Here is a 25,643-nt window from a genome sequence, read left to right as displayed (position 1 = left end):
TGTGTGTCTGTATTTATGTTTTTTATTGATTGGGATTGTTCGTTCGTTTTTATAGGTTCATCGAATTGGCACTTGAAACAGTTTGTTCGTACCCAGGAAACGGAATTCGGAGTAGAAAGATCGGGGAAAATTTTAGAACTTTAAGGGTTTTTCTTTAGTATTTTATAGCTGCTTACCTACACACTAATCCTATTCGAGAGAAAAAACTTCGGTGCCTATGTCGGTGTGATTGAGCATAAAAGTGCGGCTTTTTTTCGAAAGTTCCCAAAAACAAAAATTTGTGCGTTCATCTGAATTCAAATTACATATGAGGAGAAAGCTCAAAGGTGGGGCCAAATATGCTTTTCACTGAAAGGTTACATTTTTCAAATTTGATGTTCTACTAATTTTTATTAAATTTGTGTTAAAAAATTGAAACTTGTAGAAAAATTACAAAGTTTTTTGAATTTCACTGAAATTAATATATTATAACTTACAAAAATCACATTAAATCTTGATATTGTTGGCTCAAACTTTGAGACTTCTCTTTTAATGTGCTTTAAATTCAAAACAGCAAACGAACTTTCGGTTTTGAGAATTTTAGCCAAATAAGTCGCACCCTAGTGAGCGTGAGTTGCTTAGCGATAAAAAGGAAAGTGCATCGATTAAGTTTGAGATGATTGCTTGAGTAGGTTTGTATGTGTGCGAGGGGTTTCACTCTTGAGTAGGTCGCTTGATTATAGTTTTAAAAAATGTCACAGGACTTTTTCGTTCGACATTCGTTTGCCTTGGAAAAGCACATTTGGTTAATGATTTTTTTTTTATTTTCTTAAAGTTTATGGAGTCGTTTTAAATCTCATTCTACTGAGATTGGGCAGGTAAGCGAAAAATGCTTAAAACGATTGATTTTAAATGACTAGTGCCAACAATAGTAAAGGTAAGGCTTGAATTCAATGGAAGGCTATAATGAAATGGAGTAGATTACTGAAGTAGGGATTGAATCTTCTCAATTGGATTTAAAATTAACAACCTGAAATTGAGTTTGTCCTAATGGTTTACAACATACAATTTAAGGAAAGATCGCGTGGCGGATGTTTCATATGGTTTTACTCCTTAAGATTTACGTTTAAAATTAGCATTTCCTGTTTGTCGTCCTTAAAACTGACCTGCCTTATTCTAAAGTATGTAATACTTTCAACTTCAGAGGATTTCTCATTCGTTAGTGTCATAGAGGAGTTTTCATTTCTCCTGTTTTTTGTTTCTATTAAGTAGTAATCTCAACTCTTAGTTGCAGCAAATATCATTCGTTAACTTTAATGCGTTTCATTCTTCTGCTTCCTCACATGGTCTCCTAGTGCTAGTTACGATAAAATTTATAAATATTCCACACACTCGTGGATTTCTTTCATTGTTTTCAGTTGTATTCTTTTTTTTTTGTACAATTTCTCCTTACAACTTGATTTCAGCTTTCAATTTACTAAACCAACAAACAGCGTGTTTTGAGTTCAATTTTATTTATTCGCAATGAAACTTGTCGATCTCTAAGGCAACCAAAGGTGGTAGTGTGAGTAGTATGGAGGTCACACTAAAGGATTTGCGACTTGTTTTGAAGTCTGAAAAAGATTATAGCTAGCTAAAAGGCTACCGAGGCTAGAAATACTGAAATTGAAATATGCAACGTCTTCTGAACTGTTATTTTAGTTCTGCGGTAGAGTTTTCCATACCTTTAGTTAGTTAACAAAATCCAGTAGATCTTCGACAGAGTACTGTGCGAAAACCCAAGCTGACGTGTTCGGATTCGCGCGCAATCGGAATTATTTTTTTCACGGGTTTCTGGGCAGTTGCTATGTAGGCTTACCAGATGAAAATTTAAGAAAGGAGGACATTTTGTGTGACTAGCTTCGAAAAAGGAAGACAGGAGCTTCTCTGATCACGTCCTTGCGACAGCTAGCTATAGAGTAGGTTTGATAAATTATTAGGCTTTTTTTTTGTTGAATATGGTCCTGGGATTAAAATCATAGTTTATGTTTAGCAAGCTGATGCAGTTGCCAATGATTTACTCCAAAATTCCGAACGCCAACAACTCCTATAAAATCTGAATATTATCACATTAAATTCAATATCCCTGAATTGACCATAACAACAAATAATCCATTGCCCGGAATTTTTCACACACATTCAATGTAATAATACTCGCGGGTTATAACATACGGGAAATGATGTATGCTATTGTTCGGAGTTACAGTTTGAAAACAATACAAACGTAGAGTAAAGTGGGGCAAAAGTTCGAGTGGGGTAAGAGTTTCTTTTTAAGATTTCTAGCTCAATTCAAAACAAATCTTATAAATGTCATTGTGGTTCGAATGCTATTCAAGTAAGAGACTTTTATTCCAAACTAGTGGTCCCGGCAAACTTCGTTTTGCCATCAAGTAGGCTGTTGGAAAACGTCAAGAAATTCCCCATACAAATTACACCTTAGTCTTCTCCCGATTTCCCGATAAACCCGGCGACTTTCCCAATTTTTTTCTTCGCACGAACACGTCGCATCCCTTGAGGAGTGCAACAGTGAAAATCTTGCGGTAATCCGTTGGACCGTTCTCAAGCCATTTCGTGACATACAAACACCACTCCATTTTTATTTATATAGAAGAAGATAGATATCATAAAAATCGATTGAGATTTGGAAAAGTTATGGCTATTTGTTGTTTTTCGACGTGAATATTGTAATTTTTAGACAAACTTGCGTTGCATGGAACCAATTGAAGATAAAATCTTTTTCAATATTTTATGTAAACGCGTTTCTAGGCCTATCATAAGGTTGCTTTGAAATGTATTAGATTTTGCATAATTGCTTGAAAACAATTTTTGCCCCATAGTGGGGCAAAAGTTCGACCCATGTATAAAATCACGGAAAAATTTTCAAATTGCCCAAATTCCACATATTATCTTCAAATTTAGTTGAATTTGTCTGATCGTGTGAAAACTGTCACCAAAATTTTACATTTCCTCTTAGTTTTGCGAAAAACTGCTATTTTTGAGTATATTACAATTAACCCGGTTTTGGGCATTTTTTGGATGAAATTTTAGTGTGTATTTTTCGGCAAACTTAAGTTTACGGCTGGTGTAAAGTATGCCTGTCATAAAAGGATCGATATTTTGTGTTTTAGCCAGCGAACTTTTGCCCCACACTAGATTCGAACTCTTGCCCCAGCGGTGGGGCAAAAGTTCGAATAAAACAATAAATTTTGAAACTGTTATAACTAAAAATGGGTAAATATTTGGACACAAGTTTGTTCAGCAAAATTTTAGCCAATATGTTGAAGGTTCACTGTATGGTATTTGATTTGTTTTAACTGCTATTGTTTTCCTGGAAACTTTGGTTATACCACTAAGGTCGAACTTTTGCCCCACCTTACTCTATTTAAACCAACCCGAAAAATAAAATAAAAGATTGCAATATTTTTTTATTGTAGAACAGTGATTTGAACAATGTTTTGGCAACATAACTATTAAAAAAATCTTGGTGACCCTAGTTTGACCCTAATTCATACAGCTTTAATTTTCAAATGAGACAGAAATATTAAGAAATGTGGACAAAAGAGAAGGAACTAAGAAGAAAAAGATATGAATGGATATTGAATATCATAATTGTTCACTTTGAAAAAGGAGGACTATTTCAGTCCAAGGGAGGACGGGAGGACATATGATTAAAAAGTATGACATGTCCTCCCAAGGGATACAGTCTGGTAAGCCTAGTGCTATGCGAAGGCCCAAGCTGAGATTCGTGTTTTTGTTTTGTGTTATTTTTTGCATGAAAAGCAAAAGTGTGATTTTTCTCGCGTCTCCAGAGTATTTATTTCTCAATTAGTCTGTATGCATGAAGTGAAGCTGAAAGCGGATTGTAGCTCATCAGTCAAGAATGAAGGGTCAATTGGTGAGTTCGTTTCATGCTTTTATTTCAACATAGCTTTTTCAACAAACTTTGAATTGTTCGACATTTAAAGTGTCGACATTATCTTCTTGTACTTGGAAATCTTAATATCAATTTAAGTCATTTTTATATCTCACAAATAAATATTTATCATGGTCTAATCGTTTATCACAGTGAATCTTGTGACCCAACGATCCTCCCCATGAACAAACATAATAACCTTTGTTGAGATGCAGAGGTAGACGCTGTCTCGATAAAGCAAAGATTACACACTAACATTCCTTTCCTCAATCCTTGACAGCATCCTTTCCGTGGCCGGTGCCGTTATTGTCCCTGTATAAATAGAGGCACTGAATTATACACACTGAAGAAATGAGAGCATGTAGCTCCATACCATAAAGGGTTCAAACAGCGCCTTAAAAAGGGTGCTGCAAAACGCATGAGCATAAATAGAGCCTTTAGCTCATTACCACAGCGGGTTAAGAATAACAGAATAACCTGGAGTTTCAGGCTTCTTAAATCAGTTTCAATTAATAAGTGTTTACCAAGTAATTGGAAACGCATTTGCGCAAAAACTGGACAGTTACATATCAGGTGAAATCTTAGTCGCAAATGATTCAGCACACTAATTATTTTCCATGTGATAGTTGATCCGGCAGTAGCCTGTAAACGCTCTGACCAAGAGACAGCAATTCTGGTTTGACAGATTTGATACACTCCAACCTCTTTTAATTGGGGGAGGTCCGTAGCTTTGAGGTTACGCTTTCGCTTCATAAGCGGAAGGTCATGGATTCAATTCCCAGCCCCTCCACAAAAAAACCCGTCCAGCCACCAGAAGACACCGCACGGAGGAGCGTGCTTTGGGGAGCACATTCATCCTCCGTCAGTATCAGATGGTGACTGAGACAAACTGACCCTCTTCGCAGGCAGCTAGCCTCACTAACAGCAGAGCTCTCTCCTACCTGCTCGGTGTGAGAGTGGAAGAGTAGGAGAGAGTGAAAGTTGATGTAAATATAGATAAGTTAAAAATAGATCTGTATCGATAAAGAAGCTACAGATCAACTGATTTCGGCACTGTAGTGGCCACGAGCACGGAGTGCCTTAAAAAAAAAAAAAACCTCTTTTAACGACCGTTTTTTTACCGACGGTTTTTTTTTCCGACCACTTTTTTACGACCGAAATTCAGATTAACGACCGTTTTTATAAATGATCATTATCTTAAAAAGTATTCAAAATAGAGGATCATGATGTTCAGCAAAATTGTTCAGTAGTTCAAAGGCTAACATATGGTGGTCATTCAATTGCGGAATTCTGCCACTAGGCGGCGCTAGTGAGCATAGAACTTTTGTTTTGCGAATAGTTCACGATCCTGATCACTTAGAGAGATGGCGTCTTCGGCAAAGTTGTTCAGTAGCTCAAGGACTATTATTATAAACGCAATGAAGTTCAAAATTGTGCCACCAGGCGGCGCAAGTGAGCATGAAACTTTAGTTTTGCGGTTATCTTAGGATCCTAGCCACTTAGAAAGATGGCGCCTTCGGCAAAGTTGTTCAGTAGCTCAAGCGCTATCATTATAAAAGTTATGAGATTCGAAATTTTGCCACCAGGCGACGCTAGTGAGCATAGAATTTTTGTTTTGCGGATAGCTTACGATCCTGACCACTTAGAAAGATGACGTCTTCGGCAAAGTTGTTCAGTAGCTCAAGGACAGGTTCTTCAGGTGATCAAGGCCCCGACGAAGATTCTGCTACGGAAATGGAAGACAACGACGAGAAAGGCGGAACCGCACTCCCACCACAATCAAAAAGGAACGAAACTACTGGTGAAGCTACAACGATGTTAAAGGTCACCCGAACGAGCCTGACTGGAGGAGAGCAATTCAAGACGAATTGGTGGCGCTACAGAAGAACCAAACGTGGGTCGTGGTCAAACGCCCTGCCCAGGTACAATCCGTACCGTGCAAGTGGGTGTTCAACCTGAAGATAGATGCTGACGGGCGTCCTTCGCGGTACAAGCCTAGGCTGGTAGCCAAGGGCTACGGGCAAAAGAGGCACGTGGACTACGAAGAGACTTTCGCATCGGTGGCCCGGTTGACTACTATCCGGACGCTATTGGCACTAGCAACGACGAATGGGACACATATTCACCAGCTTGATGTCAAGACCGCTTTCTTGAACGGGAAGCTCAAGGAGAAGGTGTACATGCAGTGTCCAGAGGGGGTAAAGACGCGCCCTGACGAAGTGTGCAGGCTGAATCGTGCACTTTATGGTCTGAAGCAGTCGCCTAGGTGCTGGAACAGCCATTCCAACGAGTGCCTGACAACCTAGAATTTCGTGCGTTCGAAGCACGATTATTGCTTGTACGTTGGAGCATGCGGAGATGCCACTGAGTACTAGCCTGGGACACGGTTATATGAAAAATTTAGATTCTCGTTCCAGACCACTTTTTGGATTGTATTTAGGTCCAATAACAATTGTGCAAAATTTCAGCTCGATCGGTGAAACTATATTTACGCGCCAGCCGTTCAAAGTTTGTATGGGATTTACTATGGGAAAACTCACTTTTGCAAAGAAAAATCGCCAGGGGTCGCCCATAGTGCTCTATAAAAATTCTGAACACAGATCTCGGTAGGTATCTCTACGATAAACAACATTGTCGAAGATCGCAAAGCAATCCGATGCTTGCGAAAACAGTTATTAAGCATATACTATTCGTAAATTTTGCCCAATTTTGTTATTATTGTTATTATTTTACGTGTTAATCAACGTCACCAACGCCAATAGGTTTTCATTGAATAACTTTTTTTTTCACAAGTGTCGGATTGTTTCGCGATCTTGGGCAATATTCTTCATCGTAGAAATACCTATCGTATTCTGTGTTCAGCATTTTTATAGAGATCAATAGGCGACCTCTGCTGATTTTTCTTTGTAAAAGTAAGTTTTCCCATAATAAATCCCATACAAACTTTGAAGGGCTGGCGCGTAAATATAGTTTCACCGATCGAACTGAAATTTTGCACAGTTGTTATGGGACCAAAATGCAATCTAAAAAGTGGACTGGAGCGGGAATCTAAATTTTGTTCCATACTACTGAGTACCTGGAGGTATACGTTGACGACCTCCTGATCGCCGCTGTGGATGAGGCCAATCCTGTGAAGACGCCAGCCAAGAACTGCAGTTGAAGCGAGAAGCCGGAAAATGCGAGTACCCCTACCGTGAGCTCATCGGTAGTCTCATGTACGTCACAATGGGTTCTCGACCAGACCTGTGTCTCGTCGTTCGATACTTGGCGAGGTTCCAGGATGTTGCTGGTGATGAACATTGGAAGCATGCCAAACGCGGCCTACGATACCTGCAATCAACGAAGAAGTTAGGATTAGTCTGCAGAAGAAAACCTAAGGAACCAACGGTACCTGCCTACGTGAACTCCGACTTCGCAAGCGACGAATGCGACCGGAAATGCGTTTCCGGATTTCTTCAGAAGGAAACACTGTCGCCTGGTCATCAGAGAAGCAGTCGACTGTGGCGATGTCGTCTACCGAAGCCGAGTACGTTGCCATGAGTTTCTGCATGAGTGAGACGATTAGGTTAACCGGATTGATGGCTGATCTTCGACAAGATGCCCTATTGTTTTCGGTACCGCGAGACAACCAAGGAGCGATCGCGATGGCAGAACGAGAGGAAATGAGAAGAGTCAAACACATTGACGTGAAGTTTCATTTCACCCGAAATGAAGTCCCAGAAGCAACCAGCAGACATCCTCACGAAGTCTTTGTCCGCTCCAACGTTCATAGTCTGGTATCCACATCCTAAGTAGAGCGGTCAAGTACAATTTGTTGCTAATTACCAGAGTAATTTTGACAGTTGATCCAGTATGTGTGAACTGTCACTATTTTCCTTGCGGAATAATTGAGCGGAACATTCTTCCGTACGGAAAAATTACAGCTCCATTTGATTTTCATGGCAGGCGTCATGAAACGTTACGAATATTCGCTCTACTTGTCAACTGGATACAGCTCAAGTAATTTGGACATCTGAAGTATTTCATGGCCATTACTTGTCCTATCTTTTTGCACAGTACTTACGAAGTGGATACTACCCATATAGCTTTAAGAAGTAAGTTAGGGTTAGAAGGAAACTGAGAGGAGGTGTTGAAATCAAAGCAGGTATCAGGTATCAGAAGGCCGGCTCCAAAGGCACGTTCCCCACCAGTTGGGAGATTTGTGCCATCGCCATATTTGAGCCTATTTCATCATCTACCCGATGGGAGAGGAAAGGGAAGGGAAAGATGGGAGGAAATAGGACCCCAGCAACACACATGTAATAATGGTGTATTATCAATTGATATATGACCAAAACTAGTCATATATAAGTTGATAATACACAATTATAACATGTGTGTTACTCGGGGAGTAGGGTCCCTTGAAGAGGGAAAATCGCATAAGCGAATTTAGAGCATGTAGCTCCATACCACAATGGGTTCGAACAGCGCCCTAAAAAGGACACTGCAAAACGCAAGAGCGTAAAGAGTATAGGCTCATTACCACAGCGGGTTAAGAATAACAGAATGTCCTGAAGATTCAGGCTTCTGAATTCAGTTTCACTTAATAAGTGTTTACCAAGTAATTGGAATCGCATTTGCGCAAAAACTGGACAGTTACATATCAGGTGATATGAAGTTCCATATTCGGAGTCACAACTATCACACACAAATGAGTCAGCACGCTGAATATTTGCCATGTGATAGTTGAGTCGGCAGTGGCCTGTCAACGCTCTGACCAAGAGACTGCAATTCTGCTTTGACAGATTTGTTAAATACTTCGCCACCCTTGGAGATGGCTCAGTAATGTACAATTTTGTTTGACGACATGACTCCAAACTATTCCAATATTGCTTGTGCTGAGTTGCCGCCCAAGAATTTATCTGAAGCTTCACCCAGCACTTTGGAATAGCCGGCTCAGGGCCAATGAAGTCATGCGATGCTCCATCGCGAGCTAGCTCATCAGCCAATTCATTTCCAACGATGGAAGAATGGCCAGGTACCCATACAAGAGTTACAGAGTTGACTGAATTCAGTTCCTCAATTTGAGTTCGACATGTGATAACAAGCTTCGACCTTGAGTTGGCCGAAGCAAGAGCTTTTATAGCAGCCTGACTATCTGAACAGAAGTATATGACTTTACCCATTACGCGCTGTTGAAGTGCTGATTGCACTCCACACATAAGAGCAAATATTTCCGCCTGAAAAACGGTGCAGTTTCTACCAAGTGAGTAAAACTGATTCAGCCTTAGCTCACGAGAATAAACTCCTGCACCAGCTCTACCTTCAAGAAGGGAGCCATCAGTGTAACATACTATATTGTTTGATATACTTCTTTCCAAATAGCCAGACGTCCACTCTTCCCGTGAAGGGAATTGTGTGGTAAATGTCCTGTAAGGAAAGTGACAAGCAATTGTGAGATCACTTGGAGCAAGGACAATTTTGTCCCAATTCACTAAAAGTGGAAACAACGAAGTGTGTGTAGATCTACGATTCACTGGATTTTTCTCCAGTAGATCCAGTACCCATAAGCGGTAAGAGCAAGAAAGTGCTTCTTGTTTAAGATATATGTGTAGTGGCACAACGTCGAAAAGAGCCTCGAGCGCTGCCGTGGGAGTCGTAGAGAACGCACCAGACATCGCCATCAAGCACATCCTTTGGAGATGGCCCAATTTTGATTGGATTGTTCTCACTTCGCCCTTTTGCCACCACACAAGACATCCATATGCCAATATTGGTCGAACAACTGTTGTGTAAATCCATTTGATATATTTGGGTTTGAGGCCCCAAGTTTTACCAAAGGTTCGCCGGCATTGACCGAAGGCCATACAAGCTTTTTTGACTCTGAAATCAATGTGAGGTGTCCATGAAAGTTTGGAATCTAAAATGACTCCGACATACTTTACTTGATCAGTCACATTAATCTCAGTGCCAAAAAGACGTAAAGGTCGAATTCCATCGCGGTTTCGTCTTTCCGTAAACAGAACAATAGATGTTTTATTCGGGTTAACCGAAAGGCCATATTGGCGACACCAACTCTCGACTACCTGAAGAGCACTTTGCATCAGGTCGAATAGGGTGCTTATGCACATACCAACTATCAGAGCTAGATAGTCGTCGGCAAATCCATATGTTGGAAAACCGCTATTATTAAGTTGCCTCAATAGCGTGTCTGCTACGAGATTCCACAAAAGTGGTGACAAGACTCCCCCTTGGGGGCATCCGCAAACACTCAATTTTCGAATCGCTGCTTGACGCAATGTCGAGAAGAGATGTCGGTTTTTGAGCATTTGATGAATCCAATTGGTGATCATTGTAGGTAGCCCATGGTTTCGTGCTGCTTCCAATATGGCATCGAAAGACACGTTATCAAAGGCACCCTCAATATCCAAGAAAACACCCAAGCAGGATTGCTTCTGAGCGAATGCTTTCTCGATATCGTATACAACTTTGTGTAAAAGAGTCACCGTGGACTTTCCAGATTGGTAAGCATGTTGATTCACATGAAGAGGCATGTTAGCGTTAGCGTAGCGTTAGCGTTAGCGTAGTTACGGTATACTTCGTAGATTGGATACTAGCAACATTCATGTTTCTTTTTAATAATCTCATCCTGACTACTTTCAAGAACAAGACAGGGGAGTATACCTTGTTCAAATCATAAACAAGAATACTAAAAGCATGAATATCGCTATTCCCGGCCACGCCCATCTTTACCGTAACTTGGGATAGGGGAAGGAAATGTTGATGTAGCACTTACTTAATGAGAGGCCACCGACTCAGCGACACCCTCATAAGTGCTACGGAGTTGGAGGTTGGGGAAGGTATATTGTCAGGATTCGCCTAGAAAGCTGGCGATAGACCATAAATATTTGTTGTTTAAGCGTTTTCAAATTAATCTTTTGAATGCCGGCAATCAAAAGAGAAAACAATAGCTTATTTATAGTATAAATAGTATTTCGCGAAATGCTTGTCGATTGTGCAGTAATATTTTTGCTCAATAACCAGTAAAAAGCAAAACCGATCCCTCCAGGGTCATCGGATTGTATAAAATAACGATACGCGTAAAAAAAATCACGCCTATTGAAAAACTGTATTGTGCCCATTGAAAAACTGTACTGGGTGGTACTGTATTTTTAGATAATCGAAAAACGAAAGGAAGCGCGTTCGAACTAAATACCCTAGGATAACACAGTCGGTTTTTCTGCTCAAAATTATACGAAAAGCAGAATCGATCCCTCCAGGGTCATCGAACGGTTAAAAAGCATCCACGACCGATTGTTAGTTGCGTAACACCCGCCCGGACAGAATGCGCAATCTGAACATAATTATCAAACTCCGAAAATAACATTTTCCGTTCAAGAAACGATCAGAAGTTCCACGACGCGGACAAAAACGATCCGGAAGGCTCACAAAAGAAAAAGTATCATACTGGAACAAACTCACCGGATTGATTCTCTAAATTTATGTGCTGCCGGTCACTTCCGGATGGTTCGATGAACTTAGGGCAGCCAAAAACCAACAGTACTGAGGACACAAATCAAACAAATCACTCTTCATTTTTCACTTTTCACTATTCCATTTCTGAATGTAAAAACTGTCCTGCTTGGGCTTCACGAAGCACTACCCAGCAAGACGCTCCAAAACAGGAAAAAAAAAACTCCAGCGACGAAAACACACGCGAAACCGTGAGCTAAATCTATCGGACCTTGATTCACATGAAGAGGCATGTTTGCCAAATAAACATCACGGATGTGATGATCGATAATGCGTTCCAGACATTTCAGAAGAAAAGAGGTCAGACTGATTGGTCTAAAACTCTTCGCTTCTTCATACGACGCACGGCCTCCTTTCGGGATAAACTTTACAGTAATATCACGCCAGGATCTGGGAATATACCCGGTAGCAAAACTGCTTACAAGTAGCTTTTTCAAAACATGTTTGATAAACTCAAACCCCTTTTGGAGCAGAACAGGATAAATCCCATCCGCTCCTGGAGATTTGAAAGGAGCAAAACTATTAAGTGCCCATTGAATCGATTCAGTAGTTACGATACTGCGAGCCGAGGCCAGAGACTCGTAACTACATGAAAAGACATTTGGTTCATCCGTAGATGCTATGTCCACACATCCGGGGAAGTGTGTATTGAATAAACATTCTAAAACTTCTTCATCGGATGAAGTAAAGTCACCATTAGGTAAGCGAATTTCGTTCACTTGGAAATCCTTAGATTTTGCAAGGATTTTGTTCAGCCGACTGACTTCACTCAAACTGGAAACATTTGTACAAAGGTTTTTCCAGCCGGATCGTTCAGCAGAACGAAGAGCCTTCTTGTAAGCCTTGCGAGCCGACTTGAACGACTCTGATCCAGCTGAACGGCGTCTGTTCCAACTCCTTCTACATTGTTTCCTGAGTCTAGTCAGATCGGAATTCCACCATGGGATCCCTCTTGTAGTCTTTACAGACCGCAGAAGACATGCTTCTTCAAAAGCTTCCATAATGTAGGATGTTGTAGTATCAACGGCATCATCCAGATCACATGGATTTTCAATGGACGGAGAATATCCATGAGATTTGGTCGCAACCAATTCAATATAGAGTTCCCAGTTTGTTGATCGGGGATTCCTAAAACGCAAAGTCTGCGCAGTTACATTTGAATGTTCAAAGAAGATGTAGCGATGATCAGATAATGATTCCTCATCTGATACATGCCAATTCGTCAACTCGTGACTGATTCTATTCGAGCAGAGCGTTATGTCTAACACTTCTTCTCTATTAGAAACCATGAAGGTTGGGCGATTGCCTATGTTAAGTAATCCAAGGTCTGTACTACTTAAGTATTCCATCAGACTAGAGCCTCTCAAATTGATATCTGAGCTGCCCCAGATGATGTGATGAGCATTGGCATCACTGCCTACAATCAGCGGAAGGCCTTTTGTTACGCAGTGTACGACAACTCGTTTGAAGTCATCCGTTGGGGATGGTTCATCATGTGGTAAATATACAGAACAATAGACGTATTTCCTGTTGAGGTCACCAACAGAAACATCAATTGTGACAGCACATACATCTCTGGTCGTCAACTCAGAAATGAGTGTAGCAACGATTGCTTTATTTACGAGCACGCATGCGCGGGGCATGGAGCGCGAGTTTGCCATTTCAAGTTTGCTGAAAGTAGCAAAAACTGGGTCCACAAGGTTACCTAGATAGAAGTTTCCTCTACGAAAGTAGGGTTCTTGAACTAGCGCCACTTGGGCTGCACCATTTTGCATGAGTCTGCAAAGATTGATCGTGGCTGTTCTTTTATGCTGAAGATTGATCTGAGCTAACCTAACCGTAGCCACTACCCAAACTAGGCAGGATTAAGCTTTTTGCAATCTCAGCACGAAAAAGACCAGTAACGAAAAAACCAGATCGGTATCTATTTAAAGTCGCCAAAGGCGAAAGAGCACAGAACACACTGTGTAAAACGCATAATGCGAATCCATATAGGTGATAATTTAAATTAAATGTCAACATATTCATAATCCCATCCTTATTAGGCCTCAGGAAAGAGGCTGAAGAAGGGCAGCCGATTATCTCGGAGAAACACAAGGTCACCTGCACCATTGCTCCGGGTAGCACAGGAAGGTCTCAATACTGTGGAGGGCGCCCTGATACCCCACAGGCTCCGTTAGCGGTTAGGTTTTATTTAGACCCCCCTAACCATTCATTCCTAGGCACGGTACGCATCACACCATAAATTAGGGGTCACCTGTGAGGTGGACTTTTACCACCGGAACAGGCAGTCCGTAGTGTTAATTCTTAGCCAGTTGAAACAACCGCTACCGACACTACGCGGCTATCTAGGCTGCTCGGGAAAAGGAGGTTAAAGCGAAGTAGGCCGTCATTGAAATTTGTACGCGTTGTTGATGATTGTTGCTAATTCATCTCACGATTTCGAATCAAAGAAAATCTGTTGATTTTGCACTAACATAGCTGAAAAAGTATCAGCATACTTTATGCATATTAGCGCGTACAGTGATACATTTTCAAGTCAATATAAACTATCAAGACTGAGTTTTATCACTTTGAAATGCAAGTTGAAAAGTCATCATTGTAGCCAAAACAAATGACGGGCTACTTAGCCTTAATATTGATGATTAACTCCTGACGTGCCCAAGCAGCCGTCAAACACATTGACGTGAAGTTTCATTTCATCCGAAATGAAGTCCCAGAAGCAACCAGCAGACATCCTCACGAAGTCTTTGTCCACTCCAACGTTCATAGTCTGGTATCCACATCCTAAGTAGAGCGGTCAAGTACAATTTGTTGCTAATTACCTGGGAGGGAGAAACCAATACAAAATTTCTGTACGTCATAGTGAGCCGGGATTCCGCTGTCACGAACTGTCACTGTGAGCCCAGATCTCAAACATTGGACTAACATGGAAAAAGCGCGTAACTGATTAAAACATATTTTCGCATTTCATCAAAAGTGACAAAAATTGAATGAAAATCAATTCATGCACATAATGCAAGTAATGTTACGTGAGCACCTTTCAACTGATTGAATATAAAGTATTGAAAAACGCATGGTTTTACTTTTTCCAATGCTAATTAATATTTGGTGCATAGAAAACTGTGGCCCTGTTTCCATGTTTGTCAGGAAAGATCGAAAGTACACAACAAAAGAAAACTATCGATTTTTCCCAAGCCTGCCTTGATTGTTGTTGGCAAGCTGGAGTTATCTTGCAGTTCAAACAAACTTTGTTCTATATTTCGTGTGTAGTATCGGTGTCTCCCTCCCAGCTAATTACCAAAGTAATTTTGACAGTTGATCCAGTATGTGTGAACTGTCACTATTTTCCTTGCGGAATAATTGAGCGGAACATTCTTCCGTACGGAAAAATGACAGCTCCATTTGATTTTCATGGCAGGCGTTATGAAACGTTACGAACATTCGCTTGTCAACTTGTCAACTGGATACAGCTCAAGTAATTTGGACAGCTGAAGTATTTCTTGGCCATTACTTGTCCTATCTTTTTGCACAGTACTTACGAAGTGGTTACTACCCATATAGCTTTAAGAAGTAAGTTATGGTTATAAGGAAACTGAGAGGGGGTGTTGAAATCAAAGCAACTCAGCAATATTTGAATTATGTTTATGTACAGTTAGTTTATATGTTGCTATGACCGTTATGTATAACAACTGCATAGCAACCATACTGATATACATATCCTCATGTCACCACAACAGAAATCAGTTTGCAATTGATCACCAGTTTGTAAGTGTTACCAAGATAGAGAAGGATTGAAGATAGCAAGGAGATCAGGCCTTGCTTTCTTTTGCACTCGTTCGAGTTTGCGATAGGAATGACGTCACTGCCAAATGTCATTTTTCGGATTATAATACCTTGCTTCTTTTTACCGTGGATCGAAAGTTGGATCCGCCGTTAACAAGAATTAGGGTGAATATGTTAGATTCTAATTTATGTGACTGTGCGAGTCTTATCAAGATATTGATCACATTATTTTTCATTGCAATAATTATGTTTTGTCTAGAAAGAAAATTCTTAATAATTGTTAAACACCAGGTCACTCTTTTCCTACATCCATTCGTGATATTACACAGCGCAACAAAAATGACATTTTTGCGTGTCTCAAGGATCAAATTATGTGTCTCTAGTAGATTTGGGGTTACTGAATCTGATGCCGTTCTCAGAAATTTCCCAGCACGTCACAATTGTTAGCTACAGGTCGTTAAAGTTGTACAAAACATTGGTTTTATTGATGTTTACCTCAAATTTGAAGTATATTTTATCATTTTTTTTGTGATCTTATCCACCAAGCATGCAAAAGAGGACTTAAACTTTCGTTTTAGATATATTTTGGTTGAAATTTCAAGTTTAAATTAAGATTAAACCGATTTTTTCAACATGCTTGCAGTCTACATACAAAATTCTTCGTTTCACTTATATGGCAATATACAATACTTTTCTAAACCATCAAAAAATAACTTGTCCGCATCAAAAGTATTATAAACTTTGATGATAAGTAATGTTATACACATAAAGTTTGAATTCTGTGGCAAATTAAGCAAATAAATTGCCTTACAATTTGTCAAACTTGCATGCAAGTTGACTGAAATAGTCATTTTTTGCATTTTCAACAACTTATATCTCAAAAACTAGACGTGCTATGATATTTCTGTAAACGGCAATGGATTCAGCAACCCTAAATCAAGTAAATAGAGGTATCTTGATGCTGGAGACAAAAACGTGTTCCGCAGTGTTATTGGCAGTAAATCTCTTTTTACGATGAAAATTATTAAATGGAATTGGATGTGTTGTTGTTAAATGGAATTGGATGTGTTGTTGTTTGATACTGCCTTTTTAATTTTTTTTTTTCAGAGTTCAAGAAACATATCTCATCGGTCATCACTTGTCCGTTGACTACCACAGCTCATAGATGCCCCTTCAGGATCACGGATTATTACAGGTTGAGAATTTATTTTTTAAACAGTCTTATTTTACAACGTTTCAAAAAGTTGAAGAGGTTTAGTGCCGTTTTGAGGAGTATTTAAAATAAATCACTTAAAAGGACTTTTCCCTCTCTCAATTTTTTGTGAAATAAATAGATAAATGAATATTAAAAAAACAGGAATTGAACAAGATCATTATGCTATGATTTTTATAAGAATTTACCAAGAGTCTATCTTAGGACACTTTTAACTTATTTCTGGGATTCCTAAAAATATATCCAGAGATACCTAAATTAATTGCTTCTTCTAGACGTCCCTTAGCGGTTCTCCAGGAAAGGACCAACATTTTTTTTTCCTTATATGCCTATAGAATATGCCTTTAGAAAGTTCATTGAGAGTTCTTTCAGCAATTTCTCCGGAAAAAACTTCAACAACCAAGATTTTCACCAATTGATTTCTTAAGGGGTTTCTCCATAAATGACTACATCAATTCCATGAGTAATTATTTAAGGATTATTCCTGGAATTTACAAAAAAAAATCCCTCAAATAATTACTCCAGGGATTAGTCCATATGATCTTATGGGATTCAAAGATTTCTGCTAAGAATCATTCAGGTAGGCTTTTATGGATTCTGCCAAAAAATCTTTTAGGGTTTTTTTTAGAATTTCTTTAGAAAAAATCTGTGATTCCTTCAGCGACTTTTTTTAAGGATTGCTACAGAGATTCATCAACAGATTACATCCAACAATTGCTACTGGGAATCCCAAGAACTGCTTCTCATGTTTGAAATTCCCCCGGAGATTTCTACAGTTATTTCTATAGATATTCCTGTATTATTTGAAGGTTCTTCAATTGGGTGTATTCTACGAGTGGCGTAAGCCGAGAAGTTTGGCTTACAGGGTGAGTCGCTTTACACCTTCTTTCGGAATTTTTTTTAGTGATTTTTCACTTTTAGAACGTTTAATTTCCGGATTTACAAAACGACGAAAGTAAGATTTAAAACTTTCGCAACCTAACCACTACCTTCACCGCTCCGCTTTATGGAGAGACAAAGTGACTTAACCACGAATCAAAACAAAACACTACTTGAGTCATCTTGTATATTTTTTTTAATAACAGAAACTCACAAGTTTTTGAACGCGAGCTTATTGTATGCAAAATTTAAGCAAAAATTCATTTTAAAACATCAGGAAGTTGATTAATGATCATCAAATAAAAAAAGCCTACAAATCACAAATTACGAGTTTTATGGTCAAATGAACGAATGAAGTTTTGTCTTTTATCTTGCAAATATAAAATTTAAACTTAAATCTATGACTATTAAGCGTTAGCGTAAGCGTAGTTACGGTATACTTCGTAGATTGGATACTAGCAACATTCATGTTTCTTTCTAATAATCTCATCCTGACTACTTTCAGGAACAAGGCAGGGGAGTATACCTTGTTCAAATCATAAACAAGAATACTAAAAGCATGAATATCAATATTCCCGGCCACGCCCATCTTTACCGTAACTTGGGATAGGGGAAGGAAATGTTGATGTAGCACTTACTTAATAAGAGGTCACCGACTCAGCGACACCCTCATAAATGCTACGGAGTTGGAGGTTGGGGAAGGTATATTGTCAGGATTCGCCTAGAAAGCTGGCGATAGACCATAAACATTTGTTGTTTAAGTGTTTTCAATTTAATCTTTTGAATGCCGGCAATCAAAAAAGAAAACAATAGTTTTTTTTATAGTATAAATAGTATTTCGCGAAATGCTTGTCGATTGTGCAGTAATATTTTTGCTCAATAAGGACTGTTCATTTAAGAAAGTTTACACCTAAATATAAGCATTTTGGTGTAAAAATTCCATAAAAACAAATAAAATTTTGTTTCAGTGTGATCTCAAGTGTTTATTTTGACAGCAGACAAAAGTTGACATAAAAAAATATAAATTCTAAACGATGGGTCGAATTGACATGGCGACTCTCAATTTTTTTCTGCACAAATGGTGTACAGAAAAACTGCCGTTCCGAGATTTGGCTTAAATCGCGAAGTGTCCAAATTGAATTTTTTCAACGCTGTGGCCAAAACAGATATTCCTGACGACGTACGATACATCCCAACAGAAAAATTTGGGAAAAATGATTTGGTATGGCAAGCAATTTGCTCCTGCGGTATGAAAGTATTACATATTTCACGACGGGTTCAATCAACGGCGAAAATTACAGAACTGAATGCATTAAAAAATGGCTTCTGCCCATCTACTGAAAGCATACCATGCTTCCATTGTTTTTGCCAGACCTAGCATCGGCTCACTATGCTTCAGCTACTTTGGAGATGCTCAAGAAGGAATAAGTCGAATTTATAGAAAAATGATCGAATCCATCAAATTGCTCAGAACTACGCCTCATTGAAAAATATTGGGCAATAATCAAACGGCATCTTAAGAAAGATGGAAGAGAAGCAAGCTCCATCGATTTTTTCAAGAAAATGTGGTCAGCAGTTCAAAAAGCAGTTCGAAAAGTTCCGAAAAACGTTGTGCAGAATTTTATGGGAGGTATCAAAAGAAAAGTAAGAGCATTCTCCAGCAATGCTCAATTAATGTGCAAATTTATGTGAATTTGATCAAAATTACGTTGATTTCCATGTATTCTAGGTAAACTCATGAATTTGTTCGAAAATAAACAGTTTACTGTAAAAAACACGTGTCAACTTTCTTAAATGAACAGTCCTTAGCCAGTAATAAGCAAAACCGATCCCTCCAGAGTCATCGGATTGTATAACGATACGCGTAAAAAAATCTCCTTCAACGAAAACACGCGCGAAACCGTGAGCAAAACCTATCTGACGACGCAAAATAGAACTGTCCTGCTTGGGCTTCACGAAGCAATCTATGACTAATATTAACTAAACAAAAAGGAATTTCTTTCACGGAAAAATAAAAACAAACCAAGTTATTAAAGAGCACTACCAAGCACACAAAGAAGTCAAAATATGAGCCTGGTTAAAACATAGACAGAGACAAACTATTTATTGAAGCAAAATACCTAAAATTGAAAACAGAAAATAAGAACATAAACTAAACATATATTGGTACTGACTGTTAGAGGGGTCATACACCTTCGAGCACGTGCCTTTTTAGATTGGATCGGTGATAACAAAAAACCTTGTAGATTGTTATTCGCTCAAATTGAAATATACCTAGTGTAATAATGTTCTGTAGTGATAAATATAGTACTGTACGTATAACTGGTAAAACTGGTAATTGCAAACAAAACAATCCGATATTGAATGTGGCAAACCAAGTCAATTTGCTTGTGTCGTAATGAAAAATGTTGTGGATACAGATGGATAAAACGGATATTGCCTTGTCACAAGTGTTCTTTTGTGAGACAACTAAACTACTTCGTCTTTTCCAGAACATTTTCCATGCCACAAGCTTATCGCTTTCTGCCAAAGTGAATGAGATTCTATCTGTCCAAAAACATCAACCCTTATCATCTAAAATTATTTCCAACAAACAATCCATCCGCAACTTCAAACAAAATTTATCCCATTTCCGATAAATTTGTCGAGTTTTTATGCATTATTAGCGAACGCCAAACGCTTACCAAATAATCTCTTCTATACACATACCACCGAAACGCATGGAAAACTCTTCCGCAGACACCAACCGCGCCGCCCTAAAGCAAACGCATAAAAATCAACAAACGCTTTAAGGGGATGCGCGCGCTTTGCCGCAACATTTTGGATTCCTAACCGGGTCGATTTAAATACACACTGGAACTTAAGTACGTTCGTTCGTTACTTTTTGACTTCAGGGGGAAATGGGGGACGCAACACAAAACTTCGTATAATAATTACTACAAAATATTCGGATCCGATTCGACAGACTGTTGCTCTGTGACTCGTCCCGTTCGCGTTGTGGAAGCACTTACAAACTTTTCTGGTATTCTGAACGAAACGCGGAAAATTCCTTTTGTGCGCTAACTTCTTTTTTCTGTCGCAAAATTATTACATGGTGCTCCGTAGATCGTTATTATCAGAAAAAAAAACTCCATCATATGCTTACCAGTCTTTCTTTGACTAAGCTGCATATCGGCCAAATTTGAACGGGACCGATGAGCCCGTTATGAGATTACACCCTCTTGATGACATAAGCCTACAAATTCAAAGGAAAACTCTCATACCAAAATAGTGGTCTTGTTTCCCGTGATTATCAGAAGAAATACACCAGCACAACTTAGTTCAAACTTCTACTGTATAGGTTGTGTGAATGGGGTCTTCCTTAGCCGAGAGGTAAGAGTCCGCGGCGACAAAGCAAAGCCATGCTGAAGGTGTCTGGGTTAGATTCCCGATCGGTCTAGGATCTTTTCGTAAAGAAAATTTCCTTGACTTCCCTAGGCATAGAGTATCATCGGACATGCCACACGATATACAAATGACAACTTTGGCAAAAAAGCTCTCAGTTAAGAACTGTGGAAGTGCTGAGAAGCAGGCTCTGTCCCAGTGTGGACGTAATGCCAAGAAGAAGAAGAATATTGTTGATCAATAACGGCACCGGTCAAGTCCTTAAAGTTAGTTGGGATGGGGAAGGAAAGTTAGTGTGTAATGATTGTCGCTTCTAGAGACCAAGAATACCTCTGCATCTCCACAATGACTACACGAAAACTGTGGGATGTAACTTCAAAATGAAACATTCAAGTTTTCTAAAACTTTGTCCGGGCATGCAGCTTGGCTAAAAAAAACGAAGTGGGCACAGATGGAGATTTTTTTTTCTGATAACAACGCTCTTGGGAGCACCGTGCCATTATACTTTCCTAAACGCAAAATTGCTATCGCTGTCTAACTTGATTCCAAATAACTAGCTACGTAACTCTCTAACTCTGATGTGATGCGCGATTTGTTCTTATGGTACTTTTGTTTCTTCTACGCTAGACTTTATACTTTGTTCGTTTTTTTTTTCTCTATTCTTTAAGATTGATTTGAAATATATGTTTGCGCTAGTAAAACTGTAATCCTGTTGGTTTCATCCCTCCTTCGTGATTGTGTGTGTTTTTGTGGGTGTGACTTGAGTGTTTGTTACGTTTTCTTGTTGTATCATTTTTTATCGTTTTAGTTTAGAAATATAGGTTCAAAGAGAAGGGAGTAGGAAAATCGAACTTTTTGCACTGTATTTCTAGACGTTGTAGTTTCTGTTTTGCTCCTAAAATTCGGTAACAAACGGGAAGTATGGCCGTGGTGAAAACCATTTCTGTCGTTGTGGTTCGACTACTGCTCGGCTCCTAACGCGATAAAGAACTAGGAAAAGGGAAATTCTAACAAGGGAACTAGAGGCGGAAAAAGCAAACGACGACTTCTTTAGCGTCACTGTCGTCGTCTTCGTCTTCGACGGGGGAGGATTCAGGAAATCTTATTTTTTGCTCCGGAACGGACTCCCGGTGCCCTCGAGCAGGGAGCTGATCTTGGAGGCGGCCTGCTTGGACACGGTCCGGTTGGCACTGGCCGTTTCCAGCGCTTCCTGGAGCAGTTTCTTCGAGGTGGCAATCTCCGTGGCACTGAAGTTCGGGGACTTTGGGGGCGGCGCGGGCAGATGCATGTAGAGCGGATCCCGCAGTCGGCGCAGGTCGTGCTCGATTTCGGCGATCTTCCGTTTGATGTCGTTGTATTCGGCCAGGTTGACGCCGGCCTTCTTGGCCGACTTGTGCAGCGTGATCAGGTGCTGCCGGTCCTTGACGTCCGGGAGGATGTATTCCTGTTCGGGGAGAATGAAATGATAGCGGATTACCAGATTGAACAGTTTATTACATTTCTAAGCTTTTTTTCTGAAATTGTGAAGAACTTTGTGTTAGTTGATTTTAAGATAGCTTTATGTTTTTTCTTGAAAAGAAATTTAATTTTTAAATGCTGATTTTCGATTTTTAATTTCTTTTTTTGCGATTTTTTTGAAAACTTTTTCTTACATGCTATGTTGGAATTTGATAATGCGAATTTGCACCCAATACTTTCTTATTTTCAAAAGTAAATCTGGTAAATTGTTTGAAAAACAACAATAAGATAACTTTTATGGGAAAAAATCAAATCAATTATGTCGAAGAGAATAACAAAAGCCCAAGCTACCAAACCTAACATATAATTTTAACAATGAGTTAATTGATTAATTCTTTACACAATAGTTCCAGTAAGTAATGCTTTCAAAGTTTTTTTCAAAAGTTAGTCAAAAAATTTGAGCAGAAAATGCTTCCTAGAATTTATGACACAAATGGCACCAACACAAATTTCGGTTAAGATTTATCAAGAAACTCATCCTGAAATTAAATTTATTTGAAAAAACTTCCCTAGAATCTCAACAATATTTTTTTAAACGATTTCTCTCTACGTTTAATAGTTTTATACTACTAAATTACTAGTAGTACTAATACTATGCCTGTTGGATTCTACCACGAATTGCTGAAGAAAAATCTCTTAAAATCCATCAGATTCATCTCGTATTTTTCCAAGCATTCGTGCAGACATTCTTTTGAGAATCCCTCCATTTCTAGAAATTTCATCTGAAATTCTTCCAGGTTCCATATGCACGAATCCCTGTAGAGATTTTCTGGAGAAATCTCTGAAGAAATTGCTTGAAGAATTCTTGTAGGAATCTCTGGTAGAATCCCTGGAGCAATCCTTGCAGAATTGTATAAAAAATCCCAATAACTATTTTACTGGAGGAATCTATAAAGGAATGCATTCCTGCAAGATATCCTTAAGAAACTTCTCGCGAAATCTGTAGAGGAATCTCTGTAGAGATTTCTGCAGGAATCCCTAGAATAATCCTCCGAAGAATCCCTGGAGTAACTTTTGGCATAGTTCCTGGAGAAACTGCTAAAAGTATTCCAAGAGCCCTATCGGAACCGGTCTGAAACATCTCATAGCGATCAAAACTTCTTCCTGGAGTAATTCCTGGAGAAATCGCTGTAGGAAATACAATAGAGATTATCTTAGTATCTTACCCGTAACGCGGGCAGATCACCTTTTCGAGGTGCGTTACGAGGTAAGATCTACCATATTGTACTCTTGTTGTATCTGTTCTTGTGAATACTTATAAGTTACGGTCGGAAGAGTATAAGAGAGTAACAAGCCACTAAGACCCACCTATTTGTCCTAGATGATGAGGAGGTCGATGTGGAAAAATGGCTCAATCAGCATCTGAGGTTGGTTTCAACTCATGAGACAATTTCTTTCCGAGTTCAAGAGTTTATCTTTCGATATCTAGGAGGGAAACGATTCCGAATCAGTGGAGTAGCAGACCTCTTAACTTCTAAAATAAGCTTTCTGTTTCAAGGAATCTAAATGTCTCATGCGATGATAGCTGTTCACAGTTTCAAAAAAACGACTTTGAACCTTATAAGTAGAAGCAATAATTTGATACGCTAGAGTACCGATGCATGGTCAAAATCAAAATCATTCAACCAGCTTAGTGGCCGAACCTGATTAAGGGGCGCGCTTTTGAGAGTTTAATAGTGACAAACTGTTTTCTCCAAAAGGTATAAATAGCGGTATCTTTTTCTAAAGAGGCTCTATGCAAAATGGTAAAGAATGATATTTGTATAAAAAACGACTACTTCATTATTTCTCAATAGTAATGGAGTAGAACGACATGCACTAAACAAAGGACACGGGTATACCACAAAAGATCAAAGAAAACTGGTCGCAGTGGTTCATCCCGAACAGGAACAGGAAAAATCTTAGTGGAATTTCTGATGATATCTCTGGACAAATTTTCGAAGGAAATCTATAAAGAAATGTCTAGAGGAATATCTACAAAATTTTCTGGAGGAATCTCTCGAGAAATTCCTGGAGATGTTTTGGGAGAAATTTTTCCTAATTCAAATCTCATTGTTGGTCCTCTTAATGGTCTTGTAAGCCAGAATGAAACATCATAAAATTTGAACCGTCGTGCCATACATGCGTATGACTATGATATGTACCGGTTCTTTCCGACACAGGTACTAGATGCCCTTGTGATCAGAATGGCCATACTTACCAAGAATACCTAGGGTTTCATATCTTTTATAAAAAGCTAAAAGAACGAAAATTGGTTCAACAATTGATTTTTGAGAGCGTTTCAAATTCAAAATGCACTTTTTTTTTGTAGCGCCACTCCTAGTTGTTGCTGAATTCTTCTTTTAGCACGCAAGTGTTAATTTTTGGAAGTTAGGAAAAGTCAGAAAATTTCAGATTTTTGTCTTTTTTACTACAAAGATACAGCTCCTTTATAGTGTCGTCGATTGATCAAAAATGACCCCTATCACAGTGCTTCCAAGGGCCTATATTCGTGATCGAAAATATTTTGCACCAGAAAAGTTGGTTTTAGAGGTATGGTGTATTCAGAGAAGTTGTTCGGGATGTTGAAGCCCTTCTTAAGAAAGAATTATTTTTGTGATGAATCCACCTAGCAGTGAGATAAATTTTCACTTTTTTGAAAAAGTGGAGATACAACAATGGTGTCTTCGGCAAAGTTGTAGATAATTTCACTACATGAAAATTTGCTGAAGACACTTTAGCTCTATCTATTGAATTTTAAGAGATATGGGTCATTTTTTGTGAACGACCCCTTAAAACTAGTTTTTTCGTTATATCTCTTTCTGGGAATTTTTGAGATTTTTCACATGTTCTACAAAGTTGTTTTAATTGATAAAATACGCATTTATTTAGAAGACATAAAAAACGTATCTCTTATATTTTCGGAGTTATATGATATTTTATGTTGAAAAATCGGCTATTTCACCTTCCTCTAACATTTACCGGGGCAAATTGGGGCAACATTTTAAGCTTGCATATAAAAGAGTAACTTGATAGCTATCAAATCCATGGTAAATGACACGTGGCACTGCGTTCCTTGCCTATAAAATATGTTCTGTAAAATATTGAATAATTAAAATTATGCAACTTTTAATACCGTTTATTTTTTAAATACGCCATTTTTCAGGGCTGTGTGACAATTTTCAGGTCTTTTACGCAATGATATATTCGGTTTGGCTAATGGTGATATTGCCTAAGATAGGATATCTTGAAATCAAACGTCATACTTCTCATTTACAGTGAAAACTAGATGTATGAATTCTTAGAGACAGCCTTTATCACGTAACATCAGCTCTATACTGAATGTAGTATAAAGCACATAGAATAATGTTAGTAATTTATTTGCCTTAAAACGGAAGTCATCCTATTCAAGCTTAAAATAATAATAATAGTAGTTATAAT

The 25,643-nt window shown here is 38.8% G+C and overlaps 1 protein-coding gene across 5 annotated transcripts in view; it reads right to left on the bottom strand.

Annotated features, from left to right (window-relative positions):
• Positions 1-21,349: 21,349 nt before the first annotated feature.
• The window catches only part of LOC5578225 (calcium uniporter protein, mitochondrial), a 472,328-nt gene continuing 468,034 nt past the window's right edge, over positions 21,350-25,643 (bottom strand). For all 5 annotated transcript variants that reach the window (XM_021841354.1, XM_021841357.1, XM_021841355.1 and 2 more), the window contains exon 8: positions 21,350-22,149. In XM_021841354.1, coding sequence (XP_021697046.1) covers positions 21,808-22,149 — 342 coding nt within the window. In that variant the 3' untranslated portion in view covers positions 21,350-21,807. The remainder of the gene's footprint in view (positions 22,150-25,643) is intronic.

The sequence above is a fragment of the Aedes aegypti genome, chromosome 2 (genome assembly GCF_002204515.2).
Source record: "Aedes aegypti strain LVP_AGWG chromosome 2, AaegL5.0 Primary Assembly, whole genome shotgun sequence".
NCBI classification, from domain to species: Eukaryota; Metazoa; Arthropoda; class Insecta; order Diptera; family Culicidae; genus Aedes; species Aedes aegypti.
This window is presented reverse-complemented; position numbering and strand designations above follow the sequence as displayed.